This window comes from Athene noctua, chromosome 14, assembly GCF_965140245.1.
Source record: "Athene noctua chromosome 14, bAthNoc1.hap1.1, whole genome shotgun sequence".
Classification (NCBI taxonomy): Eukaryota; Metazoa; Chordata; class Aves; order Strigiformes; family Strigidae; genus Athene; species Athene noctua.
Window position 1 is genome coordinate 10,358,259 of NC_134050.1, and position 16,587 is coordinate 10,374,845.

The window sequence follows — 16,587 nt, forward strand, 5'->3', positions numbered from 1 at the left end:
TTTAGGTGGTTTCATCAGAATGTCTCAGCTGGAAGTTGCTGCTTGGATGTTGTGAGAGCATATCTCTGCCAATTCTGAAACCTACAGCAGCTAAAAAGAACAGCCTGACTTTCCACCTGCATTTCTCATTCTGCAAAGAACAACTTCCAAGAACATCTACAAGAACAATTACCTTTCAGAAGATGGGAAAATTGTAGCAGAAATATTTAAACTGAATCACGCAGCAGAAGCACAAGACTATCAGGAGTAATGAGATCCCAGAGGCACACAGAGTTTTGTCAGAAATCATCAGTGGACAAGGAGCTAAAAACTGTACATTGGATAGTTATTGGGGCAATCTCTGGAGGTTGGAGTGTGGTCATCTAGACTGTTATGTTGCACATGAGTTTTTTGCTTGCTTGTTTTCTTGCTGTCTGGCTTTTTAATGTTGTCCAGACAAATATTTACTATTGGACATGTATATCTTCTGGAAGCATTCTGGTTCAAATAAACATCACACCTGACTATTTGCAAGACTTGTATTCACCTTACCTTTTCAATCAAATATTCTTGGAGTAAAGAGGTCTCTTACACAGGACATTTATATAAATTCTGCCTCGAGTCCTAAGCTAATATTTCTCATATGCATTCTTATTTCTTATTAACTTGTTCTTATGATTGTATGTGCTATAGACTGTTATCCCTTAGACATCTGCTGTACAAATTTGAAACAAGAAGTAAAACAGGAAATTACTTAAAAAAATGTAGAAAGGTTTGTGGTTAGTCCTCACTGCTTAACAGGTATTTTTACTGTGATAATGCAAAACACAGAAACACCTCTTTAGCCCAAGTATTAAGTTCTTATAAGAATTCTTACCGAAATGTAAAGGAGCATAATGTGACACCTATAAGCTATGGTCAAATATTTGCCCAGCAGCACCCAGAAATGAGACATCCAGAGCAAATACTTGGTGTTGACGTCCAAAGCATTAAAAAAAAATCTATTTTTAATATGTATGTATACATATAATTTTGTGCATATATACATAAAATTATAAGCCCTAGCTTGCGCTGGGAACACCTTGTAACCTTGAATCCTACTTAAGTCACATTGATGTGTAACACAGCTGCAGGTGTTTATAGGGAATGTGAGTGAAGAAATAAAAGAGCTTCAGTTACTTTTGAATGCAACCAAGCAGGGATTTTTCTTTCCTCACTCAGCTGATTTGGTGGTTTTCTGCTGGCAATGTAGGGGCTAGGGTCTCTTGTCTCATTGTGCTCCTCAGATGGAGACCCCAGGCAGCTATAGATTATACCCAGAGACAGCTTTGACTGGCACTGAACTGGTTTGGGTTTTTTATCCTCAGGTTTCTTCTCTTCCCTCCTGCAATAGTAGGGGTACCAGCTGTTCCCATGGCAAACACCTTCTTCCCTTGTGTGGGTATGTAAATGTGCTCTGTTGGGCTAGGAGTTGTCTTGCATACTGGAATAGTTTCTAAACAATTCTTTTTTTCCACTGATAAATGAAATTGTGCCTCCAAATGCCTTCTTTGGTGACTCCTTCACTTCTTACAGTCAGCAAGGTGTTTTTCATTAGATCTATGATTTCATATTAGTCTAAACGTTAAAATAAAAATCTTGAGGCAGAGCTGAAGGATAGAGGGGATGGTTGGAAGGATGGCATCCGTGATAGGTGAGGTAGGTAGAATTATGGAACAGTTTGGGTTGGAAGGAACCTTTGAAGATCATCTAGCCCAAACCCCACCACCACAGACAGAGACATCTTTCACTAGATCAGGTTGCTCAAAGCCCTGTCCAACCTGGCCTTGAGCACTGCAGGAAGGATTTGCTTTACTGTCAAGAGAAGAGGAGAAATTTCCCTCCTTTTACCTGCATCAGCAAATGACCCAACTAGCACCTAATACCAGATGTGTAACTGCTAACCCATGGATTCAAGATACCACAATGTGGTTCTCATAAAAAGGCATTTACTGAAAGCAGAAATTCCAGTAGGTGAGTATAGTCCTCTGTTTCCCAGCTGAATGGATTACAGAGCAGATGGAGATCATCTGAAAAGTTTGTATCTGAGTAATGGGATGCTCTACTTGGACAAAATTCTCAGTATTTTTGATAGTATTTATTTAAACACTGGTATCTCAGTTAGTGTTCAGGAGCCCCAGGCCTGAACCAGCACTAGTTGACAAGAGAATAGAAAGAGAATGCCCGCTTGTCACAGAGTTCACAATGTCTTTCAAATCAAAAGATGAATCTTTAGTGTCTTCCTAATTACAATGGGAGCTAACAAGCTGTTCTTTGAAAGGCAGTTTTTGGGGAATTTTCCCAAAAGAAATTATAGTGAAAGATGCTTGATTTTCTCTGATCCTTTGGAAACATAACCACAGTTCTACACCTTCCCATTTTCACTTCCCACTTTTCTGCTCCACAATTTTCTCATGGCACTCTTCACCTCCTTATTTCTTAGCGTGTAGATGAGTGGGTTCAGCATGGGTATGATGACAGTGTAAAACACTGCCACGCTCTTGTCCTCCGACAGATTGCTGGATGGACGTATGTAGATGAACGTGCACGGCCCAAAGCATAGAATCACCACAGTGATATGGGACCCACAGGTGGAGAGGGCCTTGTGCCACCCTTCAGATATTTGACTTTTCAAGGAAACCAAGATGACAACGTAGGACATGACCAGGATGACGAAACAGCTCAGAGTTATCATCCCACTGTTGGCAACAACAATGATGCCCACAGTGTAGGTGTCGGTACAGGCCAGTTGTAGTAGAGGGTGGACGTCACAGAAGTAGTGGTCAATTTTGTTAGGGCCACAGAATGGGAGCTGAGAGGTTAGAAGAGTCTGCACTATGGAGTGCACAAAGCCTCCTACCCATGAGCCGATCACCATGCGGCCACACACGCGCCTGGTCATGAGGGTGGTGTAGTGGAGAGGTCTGCAGATGGCCACGTAGCGATCGTAGGCCATCACTGTGAGGATGAAAAACTCTGTGCAGACAAAGAAATGTACCCCAAACAGCTGTGCTATGCAACCCACAAAGGAGATGGTTTTATTTTCAACAAGGAAGTCAGCAATCATTTTGGGAGCTGTGATAGAAGAATAACAGATATCTAGAAAGGCCAGGTAGCAGAGGAAGAAATACATGGGGGAGTTCAGACATTGACTGCTAATTACAGTGATAACAATGAGCAGATTCCCTGCCACAGTAATCATATAGAAGAACAGAAACATCACAAAACATATTTTCTGCACTCCTTGGTTCTCTGAGAGGCCCAGAAGAATGAATTCCTTCACGCTGCTTGCATTCTCCATGTTAATCAGTTGGGTGGTGATAATGCAATGCACAGCCTGGGCACATGGAAAAATAAAGACATGTGATTCATCAGGTTTTTTCATTCTTAAAAATGAATTCTTTATCAGAAGTGCATGCACACTGAGAAATACACAGGATTAGTATTAAGTTTATGAAGTGGGTTTTTTGTTGGTTTTTACTTTAGAGTTTAACCAAAAATAGACACCTCTTAGGAACAAACTATCAGCTGTATGGAATTCATCCTAGTATCAAAACATTTCCAGTCAATTGCTGTTAAAAATGGCCATGTCAAGTCCTGCCCAATAAAAACACAAGCAGTACTCCCTGTTTGTGCAGGTTGTCTGAGCAGATCTGTGGAATGATTCGGTTAATTCAAATTATCTGGTGCCTATTTACAATTACAGCAAAATCAGAAGCTCTTGTGCATGCAAAAACTGGTCAAGCATCCACAGGAAACACAGAAATGGAGAAAAACCAAAATTGCTCTCAAACCCACAAAGTAAAGCCTAGAGAGGAAGTTGGGAAAGTTAGGGACTTTTCCTGTGCTTGCAGTTGTACTAAGAGTAGGTAAAAGGTATTCAAGACGGGGAGTAAAATTTGCATGGATAATTCATTTTCTGATATATCTCCAAGAAAAAAAGATCAATAAGAACAATGTGACATCGATTTCTACCTAGTCTTACCAAGTTGTGATCCTCTCCACCGCTCCTCTTTTCACTTAGCACTGTGTTTTGCTGATTAAGGATACCCATTAAACCCAGACACCAGAGTGAAAAGAGCAGGCGTATTTTACTGGTGATAACCAACGTACAGTGTAATACAGAAGACACGCAGTAAGAGAAAGCAGAATAGTGCACTTAAAGCAACAAACAGGAAAAAACATTGTAATGCATCAAATCATTACTACACGAGAGAGGGAATGGACATTAAGAAAGATCCCTCACCACGTGCACGCGTTACCATCCCCCAGCCCCGCAGTGCCTGGGCAGCCCCGTTACAGCGAGGGGCTGCAGAGCCTGTCCCGGCAAGTGGGAACTCCTACGCGGTGCCTCCACCCGTAGGTGAGGCGTCCAGAGTCGCTGCAAACGGGCCGAGCCTTATAGACCAGAGATCGACCAGCCAGGATAGCCGGCACCTTTGTTTTGAGCGGAAAATTTCTGGTTTCATTCTCCTGTTGGATTCCACCCAAAGCCTGGCCAGGGCTCCGGGGGGGAAACCAAGGGAGTTTCTAACAAGGCCAAATACGTGGGTTCTCAGCCTTGAACAAGGCTAAACAAGGGAAGTCGGATACATTCTCTCCTCACTACTGATTACATTTTGTCTAGTCTGCCTCTTTCACTAGCGAGTTTACATACTTTGTTAATGATTACATACTAAGTTAGCAGCTTCAGCTTGGGGCCTGGTGTTCAGGCTTCAATATTTAAATGCTTTAGGGCTTTTTACATCAACATAAGTTGGTTGTTATTACTTAGTACAATACCCACTAGCACAGTGGTTATCAGTTATAAAATATACAGGATTCATCTATAGGTCAACTCTGGCTCGGGCCTCTTGTCCAAGCCTTAGCATTTCACACTGACACAGTTTTCTACAGAAAACAAAGGACAGAATGTGTGCATATTTATGGCTGGGCAGTAGCCAGAGGAAGAGAAACAGCTGGGCCCCATCTAGGCCAGAGCAGAACTGGAAGCAGAGCCCTCCAGTCTCAGTGTCATGTTTAGGCAGTTGGTGGTTCAGAAAGGAGTGACCAAGAGATAAATGATCAAGGAAAACTATATTCCTGAATAACGGCAGATGGGAAACTCCTGAGCTAAACAAGCTGTATATTTTTGAAAAGATTGTAAAGATATGACCCATCCACCACAAGACAGCTCTACTGTGTGTCCTTCTTGCTAAGGCCCCTGTCACCATCACCAAACTGCATTTTACAGTATGTTCCTCTGCCTCATTCCATCTCATTACCTTACGTCATGTAGGCACCTATATGTAACCCAGTCGTGTGCATTTTTTTTTCAGCCTTTGCAGGGCAGCTCATGCCAGCCTAAGGTGTCTACTTAAGGTGTCTAAGATGTGATGAATTGTATTCTGGAGATGCCTATTTCTTTTTGTCAACTCCAAAAGAATGACTAGAATGACTAATACAGAGGAAGATTCCCACATTGGAATACTTCTAAAGGTATCTTTTCAGGGAGAGACTATAGGTATATGATATAAGGCAATCAATTGCAAAATAAAATAAATACAAAGTGGATGGTTAACATTTCAAAAAGGGTGAGTAATTGCATCATCTCCTTGCTGCAAGCATTCTTCCCTAAAATTTCAGGTGGTTAATGGGAAACAAAATAACAAAATAACCTAATCTGGGACTACATAATTAGTTCTGCATGCTTCCAACCAAAAATAGCCATAGACAATTGATAACTTTAGTGAAAATTTCGTTTTGTATTTTCACATTTATTCAAGAAGGGAAACAAAAGAGGAAAAGAAATCAGGAAAAGAAGAAACAAGAAAAGAAATGAAACAAGAAAGGATCCCAAGAATGTGGAAAACTTACCTCGTCTGTGTTTGGAGATCTGATTTTTTGTGTAAGGGCTGTATGATTTTATCTCCCCAACACCTGCCTTCTCTGGTAGGAGTAGGTTAGAGCACAGAATCTTTAAAGAACATAGAAAAGCTTCTGGAAATCTTCCAACACTTGCTTAGGAGGTGCCTTTTACTGCATAATCCTGTCTAATTTCATTTCTTGAATCACAAGTGTATCTTGGTATTTTTTGCCTGTGTGAGAACTGCTTTGGTGGGCTGTCTGGGTAGTGTGGCCTGCTCTGGGTGCGCTGAAGGATGCATTCGCAACCCAGCAGCAGAAAGAAGACGGAGAAGAAAACTGCTTAAGTAGAACTCTTTAACCCTCTCCAAGGAAATCTCGCACCTCAAGGGCTCTTGGGGCTGGAGAAGGGAGGTGTGGAGGCTTAATGAAGGGAAGGCATGAAAGGAAGAGGCAAAGGAGGAGAAAATAACTCTCCTGACTGAAAAGTTTAAGCAAACAAATATTAAAGAAATAGCTTCAGTCAGTGATGATGATATTCTGAAGGTATTTCAGGATTTCTCCAGTAGAAATAACAGCCAATGGATTAGCTGAATATTAAACTGGACAAGCATTTGCCATGACCTAGTCCAGTTAACCCTTTCCAGAGTCTTCCAGTAAGCCATGCTTTATGGTTTTCCCAAGTGTGGAGGCCCATTAGATTCACTGCTTTGGCTTTATAGCATTGTGAGTAATAAAATAGTACTTTTAAATCTTTGTGTATCCCAAAAAGAAAACACAAAAAACACAAATCGTTTTTAAAAAGTCAGAGATATTTCTGTTAGTAAAGAGAGAGGTGCCATGCTCTGGGGTTGGCAAAGTTACCTGTCACAATAGTGTTTTAAAGGGCAAGTCAGGCACACTTCTATCAGTAGTGCTTATGGTTAAGCTTTCACAGATAGAGAATGTGTCCTGGGTTACCTCTTGATGTCCATTCAAGTCCTCTTTTGCATGAAATTTCATCACTGGCAACCCAATGAATAAAGCCTCTTGCAAGAACTTGCACGTTTTAGCAAAGGTCAGCCAATTACAGAATAAGTAAAAAAAAATCCTGCTTTTACAAATAGGAGAACTGAGGGAGGAAGTCAGCTATTTTATGCCTGTGGAAGTCAGCTGAGTTGAGTCTTCATCACTCTAGGCTTTCCTATAGAAAGAAATATATCTCTCCAGAATTTGATTCACCTGATCTACCTCAGACCCGATTTTAGGATGGGATTAGGTCTGAAATAGACATTTAGAGAACCTCATGAAGTTCAGCAAGGCCAAGTGCAAGGTCCTGCACATGGGTTGAGGCAATCCCCACTATCAGTGCAGACTGGAGGATGAAGGGATTGAGAGCAGCCCTGCAGACAAGGGCTTGGGGATACTGGTGGATGAAAAACTGAACATGAGCTGGCAATGTGCGCTTGCAGCCTAGAAAGCAAATCATATCATGGGGTTCATCAAAAGAAGTATGGCCAGCAGGTCAAGGGGGGTGATTCTCCCCCTATACTCCACTCTAGTGGAATACTGCATCCAGCTCTGGTGTCCTCAGTACAAGACAGATATGGACCTTAGAGCGGGTCCAGAGGAGGGCCATGGAAATGGTCAGAGCACTGGAACAGCTCTCCTATAAAGAAAGGTTGAGACTTCAGCCTTAAGAAGAGAAGGCCCCTTAAGACCTTCTTGTGTCCTGTCAATATTTCATTAGAAAGACAGAGAAAGGTTTTTCAACAGGACCTATAGTGACAGGACAAAGGGCTACAGTTTTAAACTGGAAGAGAGTAGATTTAGATTGGACACAAGGAAGACATTTTTTATGATGAAGGTGGTGAGACACTGGAACAGGTTGCCCCGAGAAGTTGTGGCTGCCCCTTCCCTAGAAGTGTTCAAGGCCAGGTTGGACAGCGCTGTGAGCAACCTGGTCTAGTGAAAGCTGTCCCTACCTATGGCAGGGAGAGTTGGACTAGATAATCTTTAAAGGTCTCTTCCAACCCAAACCATCCTATGAGTCTATGCAATCTTGACGTCAAGAAGAGCCTCATCTTTCTTAACTTAAAGCTTCTGCAGCCAAAGTTGAATCTATGAAATTAAACACCGTAAAGCAAATGGATATGCTATTTCATGCATCACTTCAACTCATCACTGCTCTGAAGTCTACTGTATATTTTTAGCTTCTGACTTACACGTATCAATAAATAAATTGTTTCATCCACTGCCCATCACTTGGGTTCACTGACAGTTCTTGAAATTTAGAATGGCCAAATAACAAGCAAGGCAATGTAGCCATCTCCTGACACAGAATGCCAGCAGTCCATGCAGTGAAAATGAAAATGAAAATGAAAAATTAACGAGGAGGTTAAATACTGCTTTAAGTGAAAATAGTCTTCTAACTTAAATGTCATCTTACACTGTAGCCTGGAGTCCTGGGCAGATTAATAAGGGTTAACAGTAGTCACTATAGGAAACAGAGTATTGGGTAAGAAAGTAAAAACAGCCTTACGATCTTTGGGAAAGGAAGAGGAACAACAAATGACAGAAGAAGCTAAGGATGAACCAGCAGGTATCTAGCCTGCTAAGCTATTTGGGCCAGATCTGCCAGTTTCTGTACCCACTGGCACACATGACACAATTTGGCTAGCGTCATACTCATCTCCTTTTGTTTCGCTACTCATGCGGACTAGCAGAAGTGACTTAATTCACCAGCCCAAATCAAGAGTTGCTGGTATTTCCTGTTACAAAATAGTTTCCTATAAGGATGTGCTTACTACCATGAAAGGAGAAAGGTGTTTTCTCCATTTTCATTCCACTCCCTTTGACAGGTGGATCTAGACACCATGGTGGTGGCAGCTCATGCTCATAGAGGGACTGTACATGGTGAGAAGATGAGTGAGGTAGTGTGGGTAGGTAGTAAATGCTGGCAAGAGTCTGTCTTGGTAGATACATGAGGTGTGGATTTGATGGTGGGCAGGATGGGGCTGAGCCACTGTTGGGGGGGAAGTTGTGAAACTGGAAGTGGAAGGCCCAAGGCTGGAGGCTGCCTTGAGGGATTTTGTGAAATCGGAAGTGCCTGAGGTGTGGTGAAGTACTGTGCTGAAAGACAGCATGAAGTGGCAGGTAATACTGTGGGGTGTGAAGTTACATCAGAAGAGCTCCTGGCATCAGAATGGGCAGTGTGTATTGCAGGCAGCATGAGCAGAGGGTGTGCAATCAGAGCTGCTGAGGTGTGCTAAAGGCTATGGGCTTTGGGAGGGCCCTCCTCCGGGGAAGGTTGTGTGAAGCAGTAGGGGCTACACAGTGTGGTAACTTGTGCTGGGAGAGGCGATGGGTCAGAAGAGGACACTGTGGTAATGGGTGTGTTAAGGTCAGTTTGACAGGGACAGTAGGTCCTTGGGGAATGAGAAGTTGTGCTGAGGGAGATGATGAAATCGTCAGCAGGCATTATGGAAGAGGACTGACAATTTCTCACTCTATGTGACCCCCAGTAGCAGCAAGGCATCCTATTCAAAGACTGTGAATCTGGAGCATCTCGGGGACACAAGTAGGAAATAAAGCATCAGTGCAAGAGGCAAGGTATAATTTTGTACAGACAGTTCTTGCTTTTTTTGTGTCATGAGACTGGCTGAAGAAGGGGAAGTAGTAAAAAAAATTTCTAGACCCATGACAATGATAGGTTCTGTACAAAGAGGGAAGAGGGAAGTGGTTCAAATCGAAGTGACCACACACATCAAACTAGATATTTCCTCACGCGAGTGATTGGCTGGCTGCTGGATGTCATGCTGACAAGACCGTGGCTTTTTAAAGTGTCTAACTAGCCCAGCACTACAGTATGACACAAGGATTTTATCTGGACCGTATGTCACAGAATTCAGGTGACAGTTTTACCCAGCAGACCCATACCAGACAGCTGCTGCAAATCAGTCACTGAAATTCCAAGGAATCCACAAAAAGGTGAGAAATTCCTCGATGGTATCTTTGCTGTTGCACTCTGTCTAATGCTTTCTGTCATGCTTTTGGAGAGAGGATGAGGGGAAGGGAGGAGAAAAAAACAAACAAAAACAAAAACAAAAGAAAACAGCGGAAAGGAGATCTAACATTTTCTTCTCCTGATGGTTAGAAATTCACTATAGGTAAGAAATTGTCTGATCATTTTCAAGATAAGGAGAGCTTCATTCTGGGGACCCTTTTCCATGAGCAAGTGCTAATGAATTGCTCTAAATACACTTTTTTAATATAAAATGTCATTATTCAGAGACCTCGAATTAGCAGTTCTGGTCTTAGATGATCACTTAAGATTAGCCAAGAAAATACAACAGCATAACTTTCTGTGCATCGCCTAAAATGTCTTTGTAGTGCAAGGCTGTTCAAACTGACACCTGCCACAAGAACTACATGGTACTTAGCAGGCAAACCACAGGAAGGATGTTTTATCTCAAGGGAGAAAAAGACCACTTAGAGTCTGCTGCTGTTTAACGCAAGCTTTTGCTGATTAGTTTCATTAAGGAAGTGGACTCATGTCTTGAATGTATATTGAAGACAACAAGAAATCAGTATTTCCAAAGTGATACAATAAATATATGAGAACTGTGGGTGACTTTTTCGGTATTCTTTTCCATGGTTTGTAGAAGTCAGAGAAGGATTTCTCCACTTCCATTACAGTGGAAGATAAAATTATTGATGATTTTTCATTTATCCAAAGGGCAACCATTAGAGCCACATCTGTACCGGGCAGTCTATATGTGTATATGATTGATGGCACAGGGTTATGTCATTTAACATTAGGAAATATGCTTGGCAAGCTTAAGTTAGACAACTAATCACCCACCATTGCCTGAATGCCCAGTGGAGAGAGACACACTTCTGGAGGAGAGGGTCAACCGCCTTCTGGAGATGACTGTGACAGGGAGGTTGAACAGTTGCTTTCCTAAAATAGGGACCAGGTCAGAAGGCTGTAGTGGGCTTAGGCAGAGCTTAAGTGACACTCAGATGTTCATGTCCTCTTCAGATCAATTGGATATTTGCTTCAGGTTACACAGATAGCTTGTGGCAGAGAGAGTGCTTCACTGGACCTTCAAAAGGCTAGGAAACTGCTCAGCCACCACGTCTTCCTTTCTCCTCACAGCAGACTTGGTTCACAGAATTAGAGGCTGCTTCAGCTACTTCCTGCTGTGGCTCTGATAATTTGCTGCAATGCAGGTAGAGAGGAAGGGAACAAAGTCATAAGGCTGTACCTTTAAAATTTGCTTGCTACAGATGTTCAGGGAAGAGGCAGCCTTGCGAGTGGTGTTGGTCAGGCAGTATGTGGCTCTCCCCAGATAAGGAAAGAGAAGATGAGTTGGAACTCAGGGATGTTCCTGTTGTGAAACTGTGCTACAGCGGGGATTCTGTGCATTCTGAGGGAGATGATGGGTTTTGTTTTCCATAGTCCCTTTCAGTATGTACTAAAATCCTTTCTTTAGAGACCTCTGGTCTCTAAACCCTTAATGTTAGAAGCACTCAAGGTCCTGTAACAGCTGAGGATGGAATTATCCAGGTTCCTATACAAGAGTATGGTGCAGTGCCAGAAGTTCCCTGGTTTCAGTCAACCCGAAAGGTTTCACATCCTGCAGTCCCTGGTGAAGGTAAGGGTGGAATTCACCCCAGCTACCTCCAGCTGTCCACACACCAGCCTCTTGCTGAAGCTGGCACTCTGCAATGCATCTGCAGCCAGCAAAGATGGGCAGGTGGCTGCACACCTACCTAAGACCTTAGGATAAAATATATAACTGTTGGAGGGGCTTGTAAACCTCCATTAATTCAAATGGCACCTTTAAAGGCCATGTTAGATGAGATGTTTGCATTTTTAATGGTGAAAGCTAGGTGTAACAGTCCCAGCTGGGCTCCCAGCCAAGCTCTGCTCACCTACGTGTCTTCCAAAGCAGCAAGATTGTCTCCGCTGCTCCAGGCCATCAGCTGGCCAAGGAAACTACGTGTATCACACTTATCTAACCTCTATCCATGCAGCACAAAAGACAGCATGTCTGGGGTGCTGAGGTGAAACAATAATAATTCACTCTGTCACATTTTGCGTGTTTATGGAAGTCTGTCTCCGTGTATGTGGCAGCATCTCACAAAGAAAGAACAGACTATTCACGCTGGTTAGACTGTTCAGTGATTCACATCTTCCCAGCTCTCCCCATTTTGATTTGTTCCTCTCTTTTTTCTAACTATTTCCTGCTGTCTTTCATGACACTTCTCTACCTTCTCGTTACAAAATTAATAGCTGGTGGGGAAAGAGGAAAATAGCCACAGTGTTTGACCTCATCAGACAAACAAAACAAAAAAAAGTGAAATCTATTTTTTGACTTCTTCTTTTTCTTCAAGATTCTTGTTCAGATCTCGGTGTCACGGGGGAAGAAGCAGGGTGACCTGCTTCAGGAAATGGGGTGAAAATAATTATTTGAGCCATAATTCCAATGTGCTGTGAGGGTCAGACATTTTGTCCCACCTATGGTTCTTACAGTTCTTCTCTGAGAAGGAAGTTACTAAAGGCTGACTCTGTCAGAGTGACTCGTTTATTGTCTGTACACAGGGTTCAAGAAAACAAACCAACCACATTAAACTATGCTTTATTAAAATAGAAATGAGTCATCAACATAAAAAACTACCAGCTATTTTGAATCTTCTCTACCTTATTTTGTGGACATGTGCCCAGGACAAAGCTCGGTCAGCTTTCATGCTGAACTTGTGTGCTGCTTGCCTAGAACTTTCACAAGACTTTTGTGAAAGTTCTTTGTCAAGAACTTTGACAAGATTTGCCTCACCTAATCCCAGCTACTTGCAGCAAAGACAATTATCCCAGAGTTGTTAATACTGGGTTCCCTTTTTGTTTCAAACAAGAGGTACTTTTCAGACATGATTAATCTAATCTATAATTGTTTTTTTAAGATATTTGTTTCCCAATACTGACTGCCAAAAGGAACCGGTAAAAATTTTTAAAAGGGAGAAATACACTGCAATCTAACTTTTCCTACACGTATAGAACCTGACCTTAGATACAATGCTTTGAACAATGCCTCAAAGCTCTGTGATCCAAGTCTAAACACAAAAATCCCTCCCTAAATCAAGCTCTGGCTACAAAGAGTTGGAGCAAATCCAGAAACACCACCAGGTCACCATGAGAGAAAGTCACGCTGGAGCTACAACCTCTCTCCTCTCTACTTACAGGTCTGTCTGAAATCACTCATTATGAATACTTCAGTGACATCAATCCTACTTCCAACTGCAACAAGCCAGACTCATGGGACTAACCAGAGTGGGGCTGTGGGAAAGGCAGAGCCATCATACGCTGTCCTCAAGTTCATGGAGAGCTTCTGCCTCATCAGCGCTGCCTGTGGGATGGTGGGAAATGGCATAGTCCTATGGTACCTGGGCTTCCGCATCCGGAGAAACCACTTCACTGTCTACATCCTGAACCTGGCCGCTGCCGACTTTGGGTATCTCCTCTGCATCGCCATTGAGACGGTCCAGTACCTGATGCAGTTCAACGTGGGGGTGCAGTTTGGGGTATTCCTCTTCCTGGATCTCTTCATGTATGGGACCGGCCTGTACCTCCTGACCACCATCAGCATTGAGAGGTGCCTGTCTGTGCTTTGCCCAATCTGGTGCCGAAGCCACCGCCCAAAGCACTTGTCCGCCATCATCTCCGGCCTGCTCTGGGGTCTCTCCCTGCTGCTGAACACCCTCGGGTATGTTCTGTGCACCCTTAACCCCTCTGGCAGGAGCTGCAATCTCCTGCTCATCACCATCGGAACCTTGGACTTCCTCTTCTGCACGCCCCTCATGCTGCTCTTCAGCCTGACCCTCTTCCTCAGAGTCAAGTGTAGCTCCCAGCACTTCCGAACAGGCAGGCTCTTCACCGTCATCATGCTCACCGTCCTCTTCTTCCTCATTTTTGCCGTGCCTCTGAGCGTCCTCATCCTCTTTGACTTCTTGGGCTACAAATTCCTGTACTCGCCGGAGATCGGCTTTGTGCTGTCCTGTGTGAACAGCAGTCTCAACCCCGTCATTTACTTCCTCGTGGGGAGCTACAGGGATCGGAGAATCAAGTTCACCCTCAGGCTGGCATTCCAGAGGGCCTTTGAAGAGTCAGCAGATGACAAAGATGAACGGGAAACCCGTGACACAATAACTATGTCCTCCTAATACCCTGCTGTGCCTAACACTGTCTAGAACTGAGGGCCCTATAATTTATATAATTGAAGAACTCTGGGCTATTGGGGAAGGTTTATCTCACTTATCCTTCAGTACCCTCATTGTTGATTTCTGCCCTTTAGCGGATTATTTTAAGCTCCATCTGTGGTCACTGAAAACACATAAGCACCTGGACCACAGAATTTATCTGACCTGTATTAGGACCACATTGAATGTGCCTATTTCTTTTCAGTGGCCATTAAATTTCAGTTTGATAAGGTGAAATGTCTTGATGTCTGTGTCTCCTCAAAGGCATCCTACTCAGAATTTACAGCTTACTCAATAAATCTCTGCCTTTCAGAGCACAACAATATAAAATTCATAAATTTTCAGCCACTTTTTACTCAAACCTCTGAAGATGAGATGGAAAACAATCCTCCTCCTGTTGAAATCACCCACGAAATTCCTGGAAGGAGAGTCTATTTGTCTCACTTAATTTTAAATACCTGTATTTCAGCAACACGTGCAGTCCTTTGCGGCTCACAGAGTGCACGATTCTTTGCTTCCTAATGTGAGCATTTCAAATAGTGAAATGATTCATACCCTAGAACTTCCTTTCTTCTATTAACCAGGGAGGTTTCCATACAATAGGGTTGTGATGTAGCAGAAAAGGGCTCCAACCCCTACCAACTTGCCTTACAACTTTATGCACTGAATTGGATGCTCCCTTTTCTTGTATTTTAAAGAAATACAGGGCTGGAGTTGCATTTTATTTTAGCTTCTTCCAGCCCAAATATCTACATCTAACTACAGTGTGCATTGGGTTGTTATTTCTTCCTTTTAAGAAGGACAGATAAGAACCCATGGCTTCTACGTCTCCTCTATCAATAGAAATAAATTGAAGGATAGAGAAAAAGTAGCAAAAAGATGAAAAGTTAATAAATACCACAATTTGCAATAAATTATTCTCTAGACTCAATACCTTGAGACACAAGATGTGATTATTTGAAGTATTATCAGATGACATAACATTTGATCTTTTAACCCTAAACTGATAGAAGATGGCAACACAGGCAATTTTCTCTGAGAAATCTTACAGTTTTCCTCTTCATGCCTTTATCTGCAAATACTTTCCTAAAGGGAAGCTGCATTCCTTTATTGTCTATTACCTTTCTGCTCTTCATTTGTCTTTTTATTAATTTTGAAAATCATCACTTAAAAAAATAGTGGTTCGCCCTAATGCCTGTAGTTGCTTTTTGCTTCCTGTTTACAGTTTCTGAAAGCTGAAATATGAGTTCCATTTCTACTATTCTTTAATTTTTAATGCTATTGTTCTGTGAAGTACATATAGTTGATTGAGATTAGGTCTATGTCATCAATTATTTTTAGCAAGGTTTTTTTTTTTTTCTTCTAACTTCTACTGCTGAGGGGAAGAAAGCATCCATTTATCAGAAAACATGTTAAATATCCCTTTAATATATGTAATGATTTTATCATTGTGAGAACTGAAACATCTCCTTTGTTATTAAAAATGTCAAAAGCCTTTTTTAAAAAAAAAACACAAATTGTATTTAAAAATATTATTGTGCTTAGAAAAACCCATCAACTGATAAAAAAGAATATAAGCTGTGAAAAACTTTCCATCCTACAGTTTGTCCTTAAACATACCTGTCATGAAGACGGGTGGCATTTAATGTGAACACATTTAACATATCACATTAATGTGAACACTTCACATCCAACCTTGGACATTTAAAAGGTGATACCTGAATATAAACCACCGTCACAGACACCCTCAATCATCCATGATAAAAGACAAGTGTTCTCAGGAGTGGCATCTGCCAGATATTTGCACTGTTTATTTCCTGTGGTCCAAAAGAAGTCAGTGATGGGATCTGCAAGGAGATGGGGATCACTTGAATGCTATTCCACGCTGAACTAACACCAAAATAGCCAGCCCAGCCTGCCAGGGAGAATATCCTCAACATCTGAACTAAGTTTGTCCTCTGAATTGCTCAGTATCTCTCTGGAAGGATGCCAGGGCATCCAGAAGAGCAGTGGTGACGTATGCAAAGGGCACATTCCTCAGGGGCCACCAGCACCCTGAAAAAAGCCCACATTACTGCTTCCCTGGGGACAGCTGAAAGGAGACAGGCAGCCCAGGCCATAAGTGTTGAGTGTGCTCCTTACCACCATCCATGTGCCTGTGGCTGTGCCCAGGTGCCTGCAAGGGATGGTGTCACCTATTTCCCGAGAGCAGTAAACCTAACTCCACTCCTCTGAGGAGTCCCTAGATACCAGAGACTGAAATAATCTTTATTTTCTCATTGATTTCAGCAGAAGGCACACACATTACTGTTGGTATGTCTGCAGTACAGTGAAGGCCTGGAGGGGGGGATGTGTATGGCCATGTGGATGCTTCAGAATGCTCCAGCTTCTATGACATGCAGCAGAGTGGAAGACTTCAGTGCCTTTATTTGGTTCCCTTTCCCAAGCCTTTGTCCCTCAGTAGTTATCCCCACCCTCTTCTTCAAG

The 16,587-nt window shown here is 42.5% G+C and overlaps 2 protein-coding genes across 2 annotated transcripts; one reads left to right on the forward strand and one right to left on the reverse strand.

The window, feature by feature from the left end:
- Positions 1-2,383: 2,383 nt before the first annotated feature.
- Positions 2,384-3,334, reverse strand: LOC141966179 (olfactory receptor 4S2-like). Its single transcript, XM_074918611.1, has one exon. It carries the CDS (start codon positions 3,317-3,319, stop codon positions 2,384-2,386), a length of 936 nt encoding a protein of 311 aa, XP_074774712.1. The 5' UTR covers positions 3,320-3,334.
- Positions 3,335-13,107: 9,773 nt separating this feature from the next.
- On the forward strand, positions 13,108-15,617 carry LOC141965986 (proto-oncogene Mas-like). The gene has a single exon (XM_074918235.1). It carries the CDS (start codon positions 13,108-13,110, stop codon positions 14,062-14,064), a length of 957 nt encoding a protein of 318 aa, XP_074774336.1. The 3' UTR covers positions 14,065-15,617.
- The last annotated feature ends 970 nt before the right edge of the window (positions 15,618-16,587 follow it).

Coding starts and splice junctions, on each gene's coding strand:
- LOC141966179 (XM_074918611.1), bottom strand. CDS start 3,319: ATGGAGAATGCAAGCAGCGTGAAGGAATTCATTCTTCTGGGCCTCTCA.
- LOC141965986 (XM_074918235.1), top strand. CDS start 13,108: ATGAATACTTCAGTGACATCAATCCTACTTCCAACTGCAACAAGCCAG.